This window comes from Plecotus auritus (assembly GCF_963455305.1).
Source record: "Plecotus auritus genome assembly, chromosome: 1".
NCBI classification, from domain to species: Eukaryota; Metazoa; Chordata; class Mammalia; order Chiroptera; family Vespertilionidae; genus Plecotus; species Plecotus auritus.
The window spans coordinates 219,517,865-219,538,560 of NC_137770.1; the positions used below are offsets into that span (position 1 = coordinate 219,517,865).

Consider the following 20,696-nt stretch of genomic DNA (forward strand, 5'->3'; position numbering starts at 1 on the left):
GCCTTGACTGGGTATCAAACCATGACCTCCTGGTTCATAGATCAATGCTCAACCACTGAGCCACACCGGCTGGGCTTCCCCCTTTCAGACTCATTCAGCACAAGCCCATATCCCATGAAAATCTGGGTTTACGCTTCCTGAGCTGCTTCAAGGTTTCCCATTATAACCATTTTGACTTCGGCCGCACTTAACAAACTTAACTCTGATGAGCTAGTTGAGAAAAAGCGCTTAGCTGTCATTGTGCTTGCAAAGTAGACGCCAACCACTTGCTTGCGGTAAAGAGATGAATTCCCAATGCTATGATGAGCAACAACCAAAGTATGTTTTTGTATGAGCATTGTAGCCCAACTCGGACTTAAGGCAGCTCTCCACCAGCCAGGCCGAGGCACGCGCATGCGCACCCCGCCGCCGCCCCCTGGCGTCTGGTGTTGCATCCGGGTCTTCGGCTCCGCGGGCAGGGTCGCTCGGAGGTTGCGAGGTGTGGGCAGTTCCGGCGGTTGCGGCGTCGGGAGAGCAGGTGAGTCGGTGGGTGAGTCCAGGGCTGTGGGCCAAGAAGGAGTGGGGTGGGCGTACCTGCTGGTCTTGCCCCCTCCGGTGGGCTTTGTACCGATTCGGGCATAGGAAGCCCTGGCGGATTGGGGTCCCGGGAGCTTCGAGGAGCAGGGGGGAGGGGGGGGAGGTTGGAGGGGGGAGGAAGGATGACCACTTCTCGCTTGGCCTCCCGGAGGGGGCTTCCCTGGGCCTCCTCCCCGGCGGCTTTCTCCTGACACTTGTTAAAAATTCGTAAGTCATCCTCACTTGCTTCTAGCGTTAGTTTCTGGAGTGACTGGGCCCAGCGGCCACCAGTGTAGGTGGGTCTGCAGCCTTGTCTGCTGCTTGGGGCCCCTCTTTGGATCCGGCACCCCGGCCCCGCACTTCTTCCCCTGCCCCGCCACCCCCCCACCCCCAGCCCCTCACTCCCCTCCACCTTACCCCTCCCGCCCCCCACTTCCCCGCTCCCCTGCCCCGCCTCCCTTCCCCGCACTACTTACCCCCTGCCCGCACCCCCCAGCCCCTCACTCCCCTCCACCTTTCCCCCTCCCGCCCCGCAGTTCCCCGCCCGCCAGCCCCGCACTCCACTCCACCTTACCCCTCCAGCCCCGCACTTCCCCGCCCCCCCAGGCCCGCACTCGTTGCCCCCCTGCCCCACACCCCCCCTTCCTCTCCCTGGTGGGGAGACCTTGTCAGGTCAGGGGTGCTGTGGTGTGGTGTAGGGAACCAGCCCAGAACAAGGACTCTGGAAGTTAATTCCAGTGTGGATCCTAGACTATCTGTGAAACAGGTCCTGTGGAAGTTGGCGTCCTGCTCTAAAGCTGAGGTTCAGCAGCCCCTTCTCCAGGCCACGCACATCCAAAGTGAATCAGCACCTGAAGAAGTGGTGCTGTGTTGAATGCTATCTGGTTGTGCTGCCAGAGAATTGCCCAAGGCCACAGGAGTTTGGATCGCTGAGAAATTTTTTAATCTGCATAAATGTTGCAAAAACATTCTGCTGTACTCTGGGCGAGGTGATTCATTGGGAACTTTTGGGAGTGAATTCTGAGCTCTCCAAAGAGTTTTAAAAAAGGTACCAGCCCCTCCCTCCATCCTCCCCAAAAAACACCACCACCACCACCACCACCAGCACCAAACAGACTAGCCTTCCCTGTACCTGATCTGAGAGACTTACTTGAACCTCTTTCCAATGCAATTATCTTGTATGGTGTTTTTTTTTTTTTTTTTTTTTTTTTTTTTTTCCAAATTTAACCTAATAGTAAGAATCACCTGTGATAATAGTAAGAATCACCTGTGATATTTGTAGAAATGCGGATTCCCGGGGACCCCATTTCTGAAATACTATGTCCAGTGAGAGAGGCCTGGGAATCGATATTTTTAACAAGCAAATGCTATTTACCTCTTACTGTGACAGAATTCTAGATGTCAGTGATCATAATAGTTGTTATGCCAGAATTATAAATTGTTTTGGTCCTAAAGAAATCTTTTAGGTTCCATATATTTATTGTAATGAAATCTACTCCCATTAAAGAATTTGATTGTTACGTATGTAAAGTGTGTGGGTAAAGCTGCTGAAGTAGTTTCTAAATATAAAACTAAGTTAAAATCTGGAATTGTGGAAATATACAAATAAGAATTAAAATCTGGAAACTATAGTCATAGAGTAAATGTTGTAAATCTTGACTATACAAAAATAATACATCTTACAGAAATTGGGATGTAAGAAAGTGTACGAATGCAATTTTCTGTTTAATAATAGTAGGTCAGTCCACATTGTCTAAAATGGAATCATATAGCTTTTAAATGACACTGCTTTTTTAATATTTGTGTAACATTGTTTCTTAACTTTATTCTTTTAGGAACTGAAATTGCTATTTGTGAAGAAAAAATTTCCCCCAAAGATCAGCAATTTCTTTAGTTCGTTTTGTTTTCTTTTTCTTTTGTTGAATGCAGGAAAAATTTAGTGTTACGATTTTTATTAAAAATAGTATGTCAAAACCTATATAATCTTATTAAGCAATGTTATCCCAATATATTTAATTTAAAAAATGAAAAAAATTATCTCAAATAAAAGTATCTTTAAATACTCAAAAAATAGATGACCCCATTATCAAAAATTATTTGTATACATTCTACTTATATGTATGCATTACATACATATCTAGAATAATGTATACCTAATAATATTATAATTATTTAAGAGTGGTAGGATTTTGGTTGATTTTTTAAAAACTTATTTGTACCTTTGTATATTGATTGAATTTTTTAAAAATGCAGGTATCATTTCTATAAGAACATTATTTAATAAAGGGAGGTTTGTTTTTTATATTATTTATAGGGAGAATTCTGGATTTTAGTAAATAATCCAAAAGTTGCTGAGTAATCATTTCTACCATTAACTTGCAATCCGGAAATGAGTACTGTACTGCTTTGTTTGCCTTTAGGTTTGTTTTAAGTTGATTTATAAAATAACCTTGTAGAGACAGTGAGTTCAGTGTGGTGTCTTTATTGTAACTTTGCCTTGATATGAATTCTGGCTTTGTTACTTAGTAATTGTGTGAGTGTCTGTCCTCATCTAAGACTAGGCATTATATTTATTTTAGCAGATTGTTGTAAAGATTAGAATATACCTAGCCCATTGCGCAGAAACCAAGGTCTGTTCAAAAGAGAACAGCTATTATTATTATTATTATTTTAAAAGTACAGATTGTAAATGTACCACAGCATGGATGGACCTGGAGAACATTATATATTATGCTAAGTGAAATAAGCCAGTCAAAGAAAGACAAATACCATATAATTTTATTCATATCTGGAATTTAAATGAACAAACTGAACTACCAAGGAAAATAGACTCAGCGCAAGCAGACAGCTCTGGGGGAGAAGATTGGTGTTTTTGGGAAGGGGTGAGCTAAAAAGGAAAAAAGAGAACTCATGGATATGGACAACAGTGTGGTGATTCTAGGGGGGTGGAGATAGGGCTGGGTGGGGGTGAGGGTGGTGGAGGTGGAAGAGGGCATAGAGGGGATTAATGGTGATAGAAAAAAGAAAAAAAGAAAGTACAGATTGTATTTGTATAATACATGTCTTTCTTAAGTAATGTCTTTTTTTGAAGTCATCAGTATGTTGCACTTCTATTTAAGTGTCTGTAAATTACTTAAAGTGTTCTAAATGGATTTTCTAGGTTTGAACTTGTCCTGGAAGCTGTGCATCACCATAATGAGGCTTGTAATTCTTGATAACTACGACTTGGCTAGTGAATGGGCAGCCAAATACATCTGTAATCGCATCATTCAGTTCAAACCTGGGAAGGACAGGTATTTTACACTGGGTTTACCAACAGGTAATACACCATTTTTCCCCCCATTTTAGAAACTTAAGGTTATGTGATTTAAGGGTTTCCTTTAATAATATATGTTTGACTGAATCTGTGTTTATTTTCTATTATATAAGTATTATAAAAAATTACATATTGGTATATTTTCATGGCAGGATAAACACAAGCATTTGTTACATATTTTATTGGATTTAGTCCTCTGTTAAGGTTTTCTTTAAAAATAACCAAGCAGCCAAAACTGGTTTGGCTCAGTGGATAGAGCGTCGGCCTGCGGACTGAAAGGTCCCAGGTTCGATTCCGGTCAAGGGCATGTAACTTGGTTGCGGGCACATCCCCAGTAGGAGGTGTGCAGGAGGCAGCTGATAGATGTTTCTCTCTCATTGATGTTTCTGACTATCTATCCCTCTTCCTTCCTCTCTGTAAAAAAATCAATAAAATATATTTAAAAAAAAAATAACCAAGCAATATCATTGATCTTGTGACACTCTCTTTGATATTGTAGACTTCCACAAGAGAGAGTATTGGACTTGAAATCAGAGCTGCTACTTTCTTGGTTACTGCAAGGCATTTGTTCTATATCCCTAAGCCTCGGTTTCCTTACCTTATAGAAAGATAAGGATTATAACAACTTACCATCTGTTTTGAGGCTCAAATAAGCATGCTTATGCAAGTCCTTGTATACTGTAAATACTAAATAAATTTAAAGTTTAAGTGTGTTTTATTTAAACAGTATATTCTCTTCCTGCTCCATCCCCCCACCATGCATGCCAACTACATAAAAGGTACAATCATAATATATTTTCCACTTGCATAATTTCTATGAAAGTTAGCTCACCAAGGTGATTTTTTTTTTTTTTTATTTTGCTTTTAGTTTTTTGGTCCAGTGCAGTAGATCTTGATGAGAATGGCAGAGAGAGATTTTCTAAAATTGTTCACACCAGTTCTGGGCCCCTCAGCCTTTGCAGTTCTGATATGTGAGCCCCAGTGGTTGAACCATGGCTTTTGTATCAGTGTTCATATTGTAAACCTGGTCTACATTCAAGCTAGCTAACTTAACCACTCCATCTTAATTATGATACAGAAATAGAGAGTAATTTGAGTGTGAGGGTCGAAAGGCTTTAGAGCAGCCGTGGGCAAACTACGGCCCGCGGGCCGGATCCGGCTGTTCTATCCGGTTCTCTTGCTCTCCCCTCCGCTCCTTTACTTTGAATTTATATTAGTTCACACAAACACTCCACCCATGCTTTTGTTCCGGCCCTCTGGTCCAGTTTAAGAACCCATTGTGGCCCTCGAGTCAAAAAGTTTGCCCACTCCTGCTTTAGAGTCATAAATGCCAACAGTGCTAAACATTTATACAACTTTCACTTTATTTTGGGTAGTATACCTGCCTACTGATACATCTGCCCCAGCCCCTGTGGTTTTGAAATTTGAACATTTCTGTAATTGCAAGTAACACACTGTATTGTAATTATCCTCCAGGGAAGCATTCGCTCAATAGTATATATTTATTGAAGTGATTTTTAGCAAGCTTGATATTTAAGGGCCTGCATGCTGTGGACCTGACCTACTTCCCTGACTTATTTCCACCATTCCCCTACACTGAATCGTGACCGGCAAATTAGTTCAAAGAATAGTCTTGAATGTGCTGGCTTTATTTCCACTCATGTTATATAATGAAAACTCTGGAACCAGAGTCTCTTGAATCTCAGGCTTCACCGCCATGTGGTAGTTGGCAAATTCTTTAATCATTTTGACCCAATTCTTTCCTCTTCATAATGGGAAAGATAATGCCAACTCCCCACGGTTGTGAGATTTGCATGAGCTAATGTATGAAAACACTAGCATTGCATCTAGCATATGGTAGGCAAATGTCATCTCTGAAACTCCTCCCCCATCTTTTTTGTTAATTCTCAATTACAACTTACCCCATCTTTCACTGTTGGAATGCTGCTCCTTCAAGACTCAGTTGAAATGCCATTTTCTCTGATCTTTCCTCCAACAAGCAAGACTATGGTTTTCTTGGCTTTACTTATAGTTCTCCAGGTTTCTTATAGGTCATTTATATTTTTCCTTGTGTTATGGTTATTTTGTACTTGCCTACCCCTTCTTTTTAGTTCTTTTAGGATAGAAATAGTCTTTTTTTTTTAAAAAAAAAAAAAGGTTTTATTTTTTAGAGCAAGAGGAAGGGAGAGGGATAGATAGAAACATTGATGAGAGAAACATCATCGATGGGTTGCCTTCTGCATCGCCTCTACTGGGGATTGAACCCGCAATCCAGGCATATGCCCTGACCTGGAATCAAACCAGTGACTTCTTGGTTCATGGGTAGATGCTCAAACATTGAGCAACACCCAGCCAGGTTAGGACAGAAATAGTCTTAATCTTTGTTTTATCAGAATTATAGTAAGCACTTGCTAAATGTTAGTTATGTTAGTAAATGAGTAAAAGCAAATAATAAAATGAATTTTATTTTAATACACCCTGTACCATATCTTTCAGCCACTTTGATTAAAACATAGAAAATGTATGTTTTTTATTATCACCATTGTGACAACTTCTCACCTTTTTATTTATATATCCTTAAATTAAGGAGGGATTTCTGTAACTATTTCCTTGACAATGAAAAATAGAATAGGTATGCTTTTAGAAGGAAAAAAAAAAACATACTGATTTTTTAGTCAGGTTTTATATTAGTAGGCTATAAATCTTTGAGAAGGAATTGTAAAATTTGACCACATAAATTTTAAATTACTAATTGCATTTTAAAACAATATGTATGCTTAACTTTAAGAAAATCTAATAGTCTGTTCTCTGAATCTGTCAATATCATAGTTATTATTTATAGGCACTTCTATTATTGTCATCTCAACTGAGAGAGAGTCTTTTTACTATTCTAGAATTTGTGTGTGTGTATGTATATTATTTTTGCCAGAGAGTTCTATCATACTCTGCCTACCAGTTCAATAGAAATTTTGTGTGCAGGTCTTTTGTTTTGTGATGATGGGAGGACCAAGATGCTTGCTCTAAGAATGCAGGCAATCTAATCTTCCAGTTAGTAGTTGAGATGACAAACTAGAGCAGATTCAGAAAACAAAGGGAAGCCATCCTCAAGTGGCTAAATTCATTTATCTTTATTGTGCCATATCTTATAGGACTATCTCTTAATTTTATAAATTACATTTATAAAATAAATCAGGAATTCAGATGAAGTGCCCAAAGCCAAGAAGTTATTTTACTAGTACACTATACATTTAGCTGATACTGAAGATAACATATGATAACAAATGAGAAACAGGAGCTCCAGTTAAAAACTTAAAGACTAAGGTTCCTTACTCAATCCTGGCCAGTTTCAGAGTCTATTTTGAAAGTAGGGACAATATTTAAATTTACCTTTCATTTTCCTTTTGATTGCAATACATGGTCAACACTTGATCCATTTATGTATCATTTATGCTACAAATCCTCTCAACTTTTTTTCTCCAAAGGTAAATTAAGTTAAAAGATTCAGATGTGCTCTCTAAAAGTTTCTAATCTTGGAACATACAACATTAATTCCAAATACCTAACAATTCAAGAATAATGTTCTGAACTATAGTTTTCATTGACAGATTTCCAACTTTATTAGCAAATTCTAGTTTAGTAAAATTTCAAAGTACCTTGAAAAGAGACTAATTCAACATATTTTAATTGAATACATATTTAAAATAATTGTTTGCCTGATAAGAAATATAGGGTAAAGTTATTGTAAATATTTAAATTAGATTTTTATGATATGTTAGAAAGTGTATTTTTTTAATCTATTTTAGGGAGTACACCATTAGGATGTTATAAAAAACTAATAGAATATCACAAGAATGGATTCCTTTCTTTTAAATATGTGAAGACCTTTAATATGGATGAATATGTAGGTAAGTTATGTTATTTGAATATATTGTTTGTATATGTCATATGATATATTTTAAATAAAATGACTATTTTGAGAATATTTAATATATTATTTGAAATTTTGTTTTAATATAATATTAATATATTTCTAGAATATAATGTATAGCCTTGTGATGAGGTTGGGAGTTTATTATAAAAAAAATCTTTATATTTGCAATAACAGCACAATATAGTAGAAGGAATATGGGACTAGAAATCAGAAGATCTGTATTCATCTTGGGCTTTGCAGTGTACCAGTCTTATAACTTTGATTTAATATCTTCACATTTCCCATTTTCTTTTGTATTTTTCCTTATAGCAAAGTTAAAACCAGTCTTGGGAGGAATAAAGTAATATGTATGTAAAAGTTAGTAAAATAAAGATTTTCTAAGTATAAGGCTATTTATATTTGTAGCTGTGATGCTTTCATAATTTATTTTTTTAATATTTTAATATTTTATTGATTTCTTACAGAGAGGGAGGGAGACGGATAGAGAGTTAGAAACATTGATGAGAGAGAAACATTGATTAGCTGCCTCCTGCACACCCCCTACTGGGGATGTGCCCACAACCAAGGTACATGCCCTTGACCGGAATCGAACCTGGGACCTTTCAGTCCACAGGCCAATGCTCTATCCACTGAGCCAAACCGGTCAGGGCTGCTTTTATAATTTATTGATTGTTAACTTGCTTCACTAGGAAGATCTGTGATGCATGTAAACTTTTAACATCCTGTATAATAAAACCCTAATATGCAAATCGACCAAATGGCAGAACGACCGGTTGTTATAACGCGCACTGACCACCAGGGGGAAGACGCTCAATGCAGGAGCTGCCCCCTGGTGGTCAGTGCGTTCCCACAGGGGGAGTGCCACTCAGCCAGAAGCTGGGCTTACAGCTGGTGAGTGCAGCGGTGATGGCGAGAGTCTCTCCTGCCTCTGCGGCATCACTAAGGACTGACCCCTTGGGGGATCCTGGACTGCGAGAGGGTGCAGACCGGGCTGAGGGACCCTCCCCCCCACCAGTGCACAAATGTCATGCACCAGGCCTCTAGTTTAAATATAATAAAACACTTTTAATGGTAGCCTAAGTGATAGCCAAGGAACTATCACTTAGGCTATGTGATTTGATATACTTTGCAGGCATATAGGAAAAATACAGGAGGAATATGGACCAACATTTTAGTTGTATGGTTAATTTATGTTGATATTAACACATAAACCAGTTCCATTAGTTAAAATTTTACATATTTGAGCCCTAGCTCGTTTGGCTCTGTGGATAGAGCATCAGCCTGTGGACTAAAGGGTCCCAGGTTCGATTCCAGTCAGGGGCACATGCCCAGGTTGTGGGCTCGATCCCAGTGTGGAGCATGCAGGAGGTAGCCAATCAATAATTCTATCTCATCATTGATGTTTCTATCTCTCTCCTCTTTCCCTTCCTCTCTGAAATCAATACAAATATATTTTTTAAAATTTACATATATGAGAAATGGAGTATAATGACTAAATGCACATGAAATAGAGTTCTGTGTTTGAATTCCAGACCTTCTGTGAGCTATGTGACTTTAACAAAGTTATTTAACTTTTCTGTGCTTCTGTTGTTCATCTATAAAATGGGAGTGACAATATTTCCACAGATACCGTATACAAATTAATTGATTTAATAAATGTATGTACAGTGGTCAAAATAATGCCTAGAATATTTTCCACATAAAAATGCTTTAAAATTGAATATGGTAGAGAAAGATTATATATTTTAAGTAACATTCAGAGTTTAATGAGAAAAGTAAATTTTAGATTTATTTCTGAAAATAATTAATTTTTATTTCTTAACTTTATATTTAGGACTTCCCAGACAGCATCCTGAAAGCTACCATTCTTACATGTGGAATAACTTTTTTAAGCATATTGATATAGATCCTAATAATGCTCATATCCTTGATGGGAATGCTACAGATTTACAAGCAGAATGTGATGCATTTGAAGATAAAATAAAAGAAGCTGGAGGAATTGATCTTTTTGTTGGAGGTATGTAAAAAATTTTGTCATTAATCATTTGTTAATATTTCAGTTAGGTGCTATGAATTACAAAAATAAATCTTACCATTGTGTAGGTGTAAAGAACAACTTTGTCTATAATACACATTCAGCTACTGATTTCTATTTTTATTTTTATCAAAAAAATAATTTTAAGTTTGCAATTTGGAAGTTTTTAAATTACATCTTGAGAAATAGGTCCCAATCCCTGCCAAATTCTTCTAATTACCTCTTCAGAATTAACAGCATACTACATCTTACAAAACAAGTGATGTGCTTCTTTTTCTAAATGATACTAGTAGCCCTGCGCATGAATCGTGCACCAGTAGCTCCCTGCAGGGCCTGGCCGTTCTGCGCCCGCTGCCCAGAGGCTCTCCGCGGCCCAGAGGCCCATCCATTTTATCTGTGTTACACAGTCTTGGTTCTGGCATTTGCATGCTCAGTGTAGCAGGAATGGGAAGAAAACACCCCATTCATTTGTGAAGTGCCCCGAGTGGCTGTGCCTCCATGAGCTGTGTCTTTCGGATTTCCCCAAGTGGAGTTCTGCGCATCTCCTTGGGCCTCCAGCACTGCTAGCTTGCACACCTCTTTCCCTCCAATTAAAATGAGTAAGTCACAGGGATGACATGCTCCTGTCAGCACTCACTCAGGCAATCGGAGCTTGCTGGCCTGGGGTAGGGACAGAGAGGTTGGCCGTTCCCACCCGCTCACTGGTCCTGCCCCCCGCCGGCCCTCTGTGGGGTGACCAGCGGGGTGATCAGGGCCCCGGCGCCACCTGTGTCCACTACCACCCACCTCCGGTTCCTTGTTCCCCATTGGGCGATTGGGGCCTGCAGGCTGGGGGCAGCTCCTGCGTTGAGTGTCTGCCCCCGATGGTCAGTGCACGTCATAGGCGACCAGTCGTTCTGCCATCCAGTCGATTTGCATATTATGCTTTTATATATAGACTAGAGGCCCGGTGCACAAAATTCGTGCACGGGGGCGGGGGGTGTCCCTCAGCCCAGCCTGTACCCTCTCCAATCTGGGATCCCTCTCACAATCCAGGACTGCTGGCTCCCAACTGCTCGCCTGCCTACCTTCCTGATTGCCCCTAACCGCTTCTGCCTGCCAGCCTAATCACCCCCTAACCACTCCCCTGCCAGCCTGATTGATGTCTAACTGCTCCCCTGCCAGCCTGTTTGCCCCCAACTTCCCTCTGCCGGTCTGGTCACCCCTAACTGCTCTCCCCTCCAGGCTTGATCGCCCCCAACAGCCCTCCCTTGCAAGCCTGGTCCCTCCCAACTGCCTTCCCCTGCTGGCCATCTTGTGGTGGCCATCTTGTGTCCACATGGGGTCAGGATCTTTGACCACATGGGGGCAGCCATCTTGTGTGTTGGAGTGATGGTCAATCTGCATATTACTCTTTTATTAGATAAGGATACTTAATTTTACTGTTATTGGAATCATGCTAGTTTATTGCTAAGCATATGAAAAACATTTGAAATTTTTGAATCAAATACAGGAACAAATATTTTAATGCAGCATTAGAAAATCAGCTATCAAATAAACAAGGTAAGTGTGATTATAACTGTTTCTTGCTTTTAAAGGCATGTTGAATTTTGAGAGCCTTATTTACTTATCTCTATATGTGTGTGTGTATTTTTTTTTTTTTAAAGGAATTGGTCCAGATGGTCATATTGCTTTCAATGAGCCAGGATCCAGTTTAGTATCAAGGACAAGATTAAAGACCCTAGCAATGGACACCATATTGGCAAATGCTAAATATTTTGATGGAGATTTATCAAAGGTGCCAACTATGGCTCTAACAGTTGGTGTGGGGACAGTGATGGATGCTAGAGAAGTAAGAATTAAATGTTCTTTAATGTTTTTTTCTTTGGTATCAATAGATACTGAAGGAATTATGGTGCCAAATTACTGATATTTTGGTTGCATCCTGTTCACATTTTTATTGTTGTCTAGCTTTCAATAACTTCTGTCAGTCTCACTGCCATATTTAGAATTCAACTAAATTCTTTTTTTTTTTCCTTTTTATTGAATTTATTGGGGTGGCACTGATTAACAAAATTATACTAGTACAGGTTTCAGGTGCACAATTCTACAACACATCATCAATACACTGCATTGTGTATTCACCATCCACAGTCAAGTCTCCTTCCATCCCTATTTGTCCCCCCTGTACCCTCTTCTATCTTTCCTACCCTCCTTCCCCCTGGCAGTCACTACACAGTTATTCATGCCCATGAGGTTTTTTTTTCTCTTGTCTCTATCCCTCCACCCTCCATACTCAACTCACCCCCCCACCATCCCCCTGCCCCCAACAGCTGTCAGCCTCTCTTATCTGTGAGTTTGTCTGTAATTTTTAGTTCATTTTGTTCATGAGTGAAATCACATGCTACTTGTCTGTCTCTAACTTTAAACCTGATTTTCTTTCAAGACACCTTTAGATAGCACATGTACACTGAAACAGTATTCAGGCTTCTTGCTTTAGATTAGTTTTCCAAAGTAATATTTATTGCTTATCTGGACTAGAATAGTTTGGTATATCATTCCTGGTTATATCAATTCCTCACTGACCTGTAATTCTGCTTTTGTAAAACAGCCCTTTTGTTTTCTCCCAGATTTTCTGGACATCAGCCTTTTATGCTTATCAGTATTTAATGTTAATAATCATAGGCATTAGGATATATTCAGTAATATTTTATAAATAACAAGATGCTATTTTACCTGTTAAACCAGGAGATACACTTTGTGCTCGCCTGTTACTTTAAAGAATAGAAATACCTTATACTATGAAGAAATATGGAGCTGTTTATTTTTATTTTACCCTCAGAAGAATATTGGTGCTAAAGTCTTTGTTTAAAAAAAAATAGAGCCTCTCAGTCATGTGGAATATTTTAAGAATAATAATGTTCATGATTTTTCAGGTCATGATCCTCATAACAGGCGCCCACAAGGCATTTGCTCTCTACAAAGCAATAGAGGAAGGAGTCAATCACATGTGGACTGTTTCAGCTTTCCAGCAGCACCCCCGAACTATTTTTGTGTGTGATGAAGATGCTACCTTAGAATTAAGAGTTAAAACTGTGAAATACTTTAAAGGTGAGCATTTACATTTCAAAAGCAGAATGTGAGAATGTTCTGTTGTAGATGACTATTAAAATTTATTGTGATTGTAGAGTTACATCCTGCACTGTGGCCTATTAAAAACTGGCATGTGCTGACCCAGTAGCCAGTTCGTCCAAGGAATAGAAACGATATTCAAAGAATATCTCACGTCATGAATAGCTTTCAGATAGTTTACTATTTTTTTCCATGAAGAGAATCTCTTCAATCTATATTTTCAATAAGATTTTTCTTGAAATCCAAAATTTAATAAAAATGTTACTTTCATATTGAATATATAAAATTAAACAAAGGAAATATCTATACTAATAAAGAGCTAATATGCTAATGGTCGATACGCTGTAATGGGTAATGACCAGGTCATTAGCATATTAGCTGGGGCGCTGCAATGGAGACAGGGCAGAATTGGGAAGGCGCCCGGAGGAGGCGGGACCATCCTGGGCCTGGGTGGGCAGGGGTGGGAGCCCATAGCGCCCCCCTCACCAGTCCTTCGCCACCCACCACTCACACTCTGAGTTCCCCATGGCCCACCTGCCAAGGGAAGGAGTACAGCACAGCAGGCTGGAGGCTTCCAAGCTCTCCAGCACCATTGGGTGCGCAGAGCCGCCGCGTTGCTCCAGAGACTAGGCGGAAGCCGGAGGCGCCTAGAGAAGGTGGGACCAGCCCAAGGCCACTTGAGGGACTGAGGGCGGGGCTTGAAGCAGCCAGAGAAAGCCAGAGGGTTTGGGGGCTGGGCCAGGCGTACTGGAGCTCTGCGTGGACAGGTTTGGGTGTCAAGGCAGGGCTGCAGGTGGGTGGGCAGCACCATGCGATTTCAAATCGCGCGCTGGGGTCCTAGTATATATATGTGTGTGTGCTTTCTGATTTTTATCTGTCTCACCTCCCTCCCCAGGCTATGTTTAGAATCTAATCAGCAAATAAGATGGGCTGCCCACTATCTCATTTAATCTTTACAATTTCAAACTAATTACTCTTTCATATTAAAAGTTATAATGGCTAAGTATAAAACAGTATGACATAAACCAGGGGTGGGCAAACTTTCTGACTCGAGGGCCACAATGGGTTCTTAAACTGGACCGGAGGGCCGGAACAAAAGCACGGATGGAGTGTTTGTGTGAAGTAATATAAATTCAAAGTAAAGGAGCGGAGGGGAGAGCAAGAGAACCGGATAGAACAGCCGGATCCGGCCCGCGGGCCGTAGTTTGCCCAAGGCTGACATAAACTCTACAAGTTAGCAGGAGCTTGATTGCTCAGACTTCTGCATGTGTATTTTCCTCTTGTTTCTTCCTGCAGTCTAGTTCAGCAATTCTTAAACCTTACCATACCAGTTTTTATTTATAAACCCACATATGCTTGATGTAATAGATAATTAGAGATTTTCCAGGGAAATTTTGAGTACACTCAGTTTAGAAGCCATTCTCTGCTTTTCCAACTCCATATATAAATACACACACATAAACAAGCTCTATAAATAGGTATACTCTTTTTTTTTAAATTGATTTCAGAGAAGGAGAGGGGGAGAGAGATAGAAACATCAATGATAAGCGAGAATCATTCATCAGCTGCCTCCTGCATACCCCCTACTGGGGATCAAGCCCACAACTGGGGCATGTGCCCTGGACCAGAATCAAACCTGGGACCCTTTAGTCCACAGGCCAACGCTCTATCCATTGAGCCAAAGCAGCTAAAAAGGTACTCTTTATAAAGCACCTGTATATAGCTGATATGAAAATATTATGTAATTGGTCATACATGTAGGTGAATTATCCATAAAGTATGTAGTACGTGAATCTAAACTTTATATTTTTACTCTAGTAACTGGATTTACTTAACATATTAAAAATTTATACTGAACCAATCAAACCTGTATTTCATGGATATCAAGGTTTAAAAAGTTACCTTTTACTGTTTCTTAGACACACTTTTTTCACTTTTATCTTTTCCATAATTGGAATGTATTTAAAATTGGTATATCAGTTTATCTAGTAGCATTTTTTTTCTTAGTGGTAAATAATTTTAATAGTCTAATAGTTCAGCATTTCATATTCATGAAATATACATAAGCACCTATGTCACTCATATGGAGCACATACATAGCAGTAATGAAGTGAAACAGTAAAAAAAAATTAAAGGTAACAATTCCTGACCTTTACTTGTGGTTAATAAATAATAAAAAAACATAAAGCACATATGTTGAAATGACGAACTTTTTTTATGAATACTGTAAATGGGAGATGGCGACGTAACCACGAAACGACGTAAGTCGAGTCCAACGTAACCCGAGGACTGCCTGTACAACTGCCGATGACAGAATTTCTGCCTTGCCTCTTTGATGACACTCTTATTTCCCTTTGGAGCTGTACATAGCTGAAGAGGTTCAGGAGATCAGCTTCGTCAGGATGCCTCCTCAATATGGAGAAAAGTGGAATTGAGATATTGTTCTGGGCTGTATATAGACCTCATCTTACAACAGGTGTTTTGATATAGGGTAGAGTAATTGTTATTCATGAACTTGGACATATAATAAATGTAATTTATATTTGCCTTATCCTCATTGAGTTATTGTATCACTTCAATATATACTGGAGGATATGAATCCTACAGTTATCTCTAATTCTTCAAATTCCATTAACATCACTACCCTTTCTTCTGCCATCACCTAAAACTAGAACAGGAATCTTAAAGGGTTTTGATTATTTAGCTCCTGAAGAAAATGTAGATTAATACATTTAAACCATAAGAATCATCAGTAAAGTTTATTTTAATATATTCCTTTTGAAAGATCAAAGTATATCACAGGAATTCCAACAGTTTAGAACTTAATTTTTTACTTTTAAAAATAAAATTGTTTTATGTGCTTGAGGTAATGTTTTTAAGACATTATCATGAACTTTTTCTTTTCTGTTCCATCTTGATTTTACATTTTAAAAAGCTACTAATTATCACCATCTCACTAAAACCTTCACTTTTTAAATTATTTTTTAAAATATATTTTTATTGATTTCAAAGAGGAAGGTTAGGGAGAGAGCATCAATGATGAGAGAGAATCATTAATCAGCTGCCTCCTGCATGATCCATACTGGGCATCAAGCCCACAACCTGTGCACGTGCCCTGACTGGCAATCGAATTGGTGACCGCCTGGTTCATAGGTCGATGTTCAACCACTGAGCCACGCCAGCTGGGCATATTTTTTATTATTTTTTTTAAGAGCAGTTTACTGATTTTGATTTTTAGAGAAGAAAGGAGAGGGAGAACATCCATGTGAGAGCATAACATCAATTGGTGGCTGCCTCCTGCTTGCCCTCTACTGGAGATTGAGCCCACAACCCAGGCATATGCCCTGACTGGGAATGGAATCCACAACCTTTTGGTGCACAGGAAGATGCCCAACTGAGCCACATCAGCCAGGGCCTTCGTAGACTTTTTAAAATAAATGTTTATTGTGTTTCCACTACGTGCAATGACCTTTATAGGCCCAGGACTTAAGACAGCGAATATATGGTCCTGGACCTAGTTTCTAGTTGGAAACATGGTAGAAAATCCTATTTTCTAAGAATGAAAATTGCTTTTAAGAAAGTGAAGTGGCATGAATATTTTAAGTTGACATTTGGGCTAAGACCTAATAAACAAAAAGGAGATAGTCATACTTCACTCAAGGAGAAGAGCATTCCAGGCTGAATCAAGTATACAGATCCTGCACTGGAACCAAGTTTAGCTTTTCTGCGGTAACAGCAACAAACCTAGGGATGAGTACAGCATAAAAGGGAAAGTGAGAGGACATGAGGTCAGATGGATAAAGACAACAGAATAAAATCCAATTTATTTTGCAAGTGGCCAGAGCAATTGGAGAATCTTAAATAGGTAAATGATATAATCCAGTTTCTGTTCTAAAAAGGCTAGGTTGCCTGCTGTGCAGAAACTATTATGGGATGGGGTAAATGAGTCAAAGTAGGGAATTGTAAGTAATTGATTTAGATTTGAAGAGTGGCTTCAACTAGGGTAGTAGTGGGGAGATGAACTGTGGCTAATCTATCATATAAAAGTCCAGCAACCATAAAGGTGGAACAACCAGAGTGACCGGTTGCTATGACATGCACTGACCACCAGGGGGGGCAGACGCTCAACTCAGGAGCTACCCCCTGGTAATCAGTGCACTCCCACAGTGGGAGTGCCGCTCAGCCAGAAGCCAGGCTCATGGCTGGCTAGCACAGCAGTCATGGCAGGAGCCTCTCCTGCCCCTGCGGCAGCGCTAAGGAGCAAGCAGGTGGGCGGTTAGGAGCGAGGGGTCCCAGATTGCTTGAGGGTGCAGGCTGGGCTGAGGGACTCCCCCCCCCACCCCTGTATGAATTTTGTGCATCGGGCCTCTAGTTGGGGATATATTTTGAAAGTACAGGCAGCCCCTCACTTTGACTTTACAATGGTGCAAGAAGAGTGATTTGCATTCAGGAGAAACTGTACCTTGAGTTCTGATCTTGTTCTGGGCTACTGATACGCAGTAAAATACTCTTGTGATGCAGGACAGCCCAGTCTGCCATGTGATCATGAGGGTAAACAACCCATACTCTATGGGGTAGTTTAAGTGCATTTTCAATTTAAAATATTTTCAACTTAGTTTAATGAGGGGTAACCCCATCATAAGTAAAGGAGCATCTAGTGCAAACTGGACTTGCTGCTGAAAAACTAGATTGTAGTGGTCTGGCTTTTAGCAGCTCATCGAAGTGTAACACCATATACCAGACTTTCAAAGAAATGGTTTGCAAGGGAACAAATGGGTCTGGACCTTGTTAAATGTAAGCTGCTGATCAGACACTGAAGTAGGCTGTTGAGCAGTTAGCATTCTGTCATCTTGAGATGAACTAATGAATGTTCTGTCTTCTCTCCTTTTAAGACTCTCTGCTTCTGGTTTTTCTCCTAATACACGAACACTTCAGTGTTCTTTGCATGTTCCTGTCTTTGCTTATTTCTTAAAAGCAGGTCATCCTCACAGTTTAGATTTTAGAGTGCTTTTGCAGCTTTTCGAACAAGGACCATCTACTTACTAACCAAGAAGTGCCCTGTCTCCCCAATCCAATAATACCATTTCCTGAGAAAATTGCATTGAGACCCTTTCCCCAGCCTTTGTTCTTAATTGGAAAATTTAATTCATTTCCTTAACTTCCAAATATGAAATCTTTAGTTCACTAATTGGGACAATTTTTTTTTGTTTCCCCCAAAGAAATAGAGTATGTGTGTATTAAGACATTAATAACTGGGAGATATTTCCCAAGAAGCTTTAAGAAGAAAGAATAATTTACAAGCATACCAATTATAAGATGAAATTTAAATCTACTTGGAAATTAGTGTTATAATATAAGTTCTCTTCTGTATTTTTTTAGTAAACCCCCCTTGGTGTGGCTTGTAATAAGCTCCTATTGTAAATATTCATGTCAAAACAATGGAAATTAATTTGCCAGATTAATGGATATACAGTATTCTACTGAGGAATTAAAGCTACCCTAGGAAAATCAGTTCTGAGCCTTTCATTGGAGTCTGGTAAAGGAAATGAGCAAGGATTGAACTCAACACTTACATCTATAATAATAAAATGGTAATATGCTAATTGGACCAGAAGCCCTTCCTGATGAAGCCGGGGCCAGAGGGAAGCCAGCCTGGGTCAAGGGTGCATGCAGGTGGCCGGAGGAGGGAAGCAAGCTGGTCTCCTGGGTGCCTGCAGGCGGCCGGAGGAGGGAAGCAGCTGGGTCCATCCCGGGTGCCTGCTGGCAGCCGGAGGAGGGAAGCCCGGGTCCCAGGTGCCAGAGGGAAGCCATTGCCGGCAGCTGGGGGAAGGAAGGCCTACTCCTGCACAAATTTTCGTGCATCCGGCCTCTAGTGTAATTAAAATGTACTAACCAAGTCAGTATTAAAATCTGTTATTTTGTCATACCAAAACTCTGAACACAAGAACTGTTCCTACTTCTGGTTACCCCTAAAAAACTTGTACAAATTCTAGTTCTGATTCATAAATATTGTAAATTGGTATTTAGTAGGTAGTCAAAACTAAACGTTTTGAAATGTCTCTATTTGTATTTTTAAAATAAACTATTTTATATCAGATGGAAACCTATATACTTATTTTATCTTATAAAATATTTTGTTTTCTAATGTAAATGAGATATAGTTCAAAATTTAAAATATTAGAACTGTGCTTTTTTTCTTTAAGGTTTAATGCATGTGCACAATAAACTTGTGGATCCACTGTACAGTATGAAAGAAGGAACTGAAGGAGATTGGAGCAAAATTCTGCTTGAATGAACAGAACTTCTATAACGGATGAATTTGCAGCTATGCAATATGATAAAACATGAGGAATTTTTGAAGAATGTCACTTTTGAAGTCCAATATCTATGTTAAACATTCCATATTTAGAATGTGTCTATTTTATACTAGGGTTAGAAGTAGTTGGGTCTCATAATTAATCAGCTATTTATTTGAAGTCCAGAAGCCACATAGGCGCTCTATAAAACAGCACAGAAATGAAATGTCTGTTTTAAACATTTAAAAAGTCTTTTAAAAAATATTTTTATTGATTTCAGAGAGGAAGGGACAGGGAGAGAGATAAGAACATTAATGATGAGAGAGAATCATTGATTGGCTGCCTCCTCCATGTTCCACACTGAGGATCAAGTCTGCAACCCAGGCCTGTGCCCTGACCTGGAATCAAACCATGAACTCCACGACACTCAACCACTGAGCCACTCCAGCTAGCCTAAAAAGTCTTTTAAAGGTGAAGATTTTGTACGTAAGTACATTCATATGACTCCAGTGGCACTGTTAGATTTTATTTTTTGATCACATGAAGACACAACTATCACTGCAAACCTTTACTTGTGAAATGCTATCTTACATTTTTCTGCGCATTACACAACCTTTCTGCACATGGTTGCCTTAGTCATCTTCCTGCAGTAGCATCTGGACATCCAAAGTCTTGCTATATATTGAAGGTACAGAAAATCTAAAGAGAAGACAGTGCCTAAAAGTACATATACGCCCTTCTGGAAAGTATGTATAAGAGCATGGTTTTTGTGCACCTTTTTTACAAATGTGCTCTTGTTTTTATTTAATGACTTGGGTTCATGCTTTTAATGTAAATATTTTGGCAATTATGAGCTTTATACCTACACTAACACACTTAAGGAAATTATTTTAAAGAAAATTTTCTGATAAACTTTATAAATGATTAGCTTTATTCCTTACATATGTCTAAAAGGATAATATAATGAAATATATATATATAATTATTGTAAACTATTTTAAATTGCCATAAAAACTTGCATCATTAAACTGCAAATCAAAGAAAAATATTATTTTCTATCTTTAATTCCAATAAAGCTTATAATAAACAAATATGTTACTAGTATCTAAATTTTATTTCCAGAAGTGAAATTAAACACATGCATCTGAGAGATTCCAACAATTAAGTGGCTATTGAGCCTGCATTTAACTTTTTGTTTGCTACCATCATGCAATTAGGAGATTTAAGTTAAAAGACAATAAGTCTACCTATAGTCTCTTAATCTTGCTCCTTTTCCTCTGAATATTTTGCATGTTATAAGCCCATCCTATAGAAGAAGCATTACTTGTTTTACCGCTTAATCACCTTGTGATTGACATGAGTTTATAGTTAAGTTCCTAAAAAACTTAAATAGCAAATAAATTAGAAGTTAAATAAAAAATAAATAAAACTGTTAGGATAAAATATACTGCT

General features: G+C 39.1%; 1 protein-coding gene across 1 annotated transcript; it reads left to right on the forward strand.

Annotated features, from left to right (window-relative positions):
* The first annotated feature begins 420 nt into the window (after positions 1 to 420).
* GNPDA2 (glucosamine-6-phosphate deaminase 2) lies at positions 421 to 20,325 on the forward strand. The gene is made up of 7 exons (XM_080682118.1): positions 421 to 517; positions 3,716 to 3,874; positions 7,675 to 7,776; positions 9,637 to 9,819; positions 11,484 to 11,668; positions 12,753 to 12,927; positions 19,152 to 20,325. The coding sequence occupies exons 2-7, from the start codon at positions 3,751 to 3,753 to the stop codon at positions 19,241 to 19,243; spliced, it is 861 nt and encodes a 286-aa protein (XP_080538244.1). The 5' UTR covers positions 421 to 517; positions 3,716 to 3,750; the 3' UTR covers positions 19,244 to 20,325.
* The last annotated feature ends 371 nt before the right edge of the window (positions 20,326 to 20,696 follow it).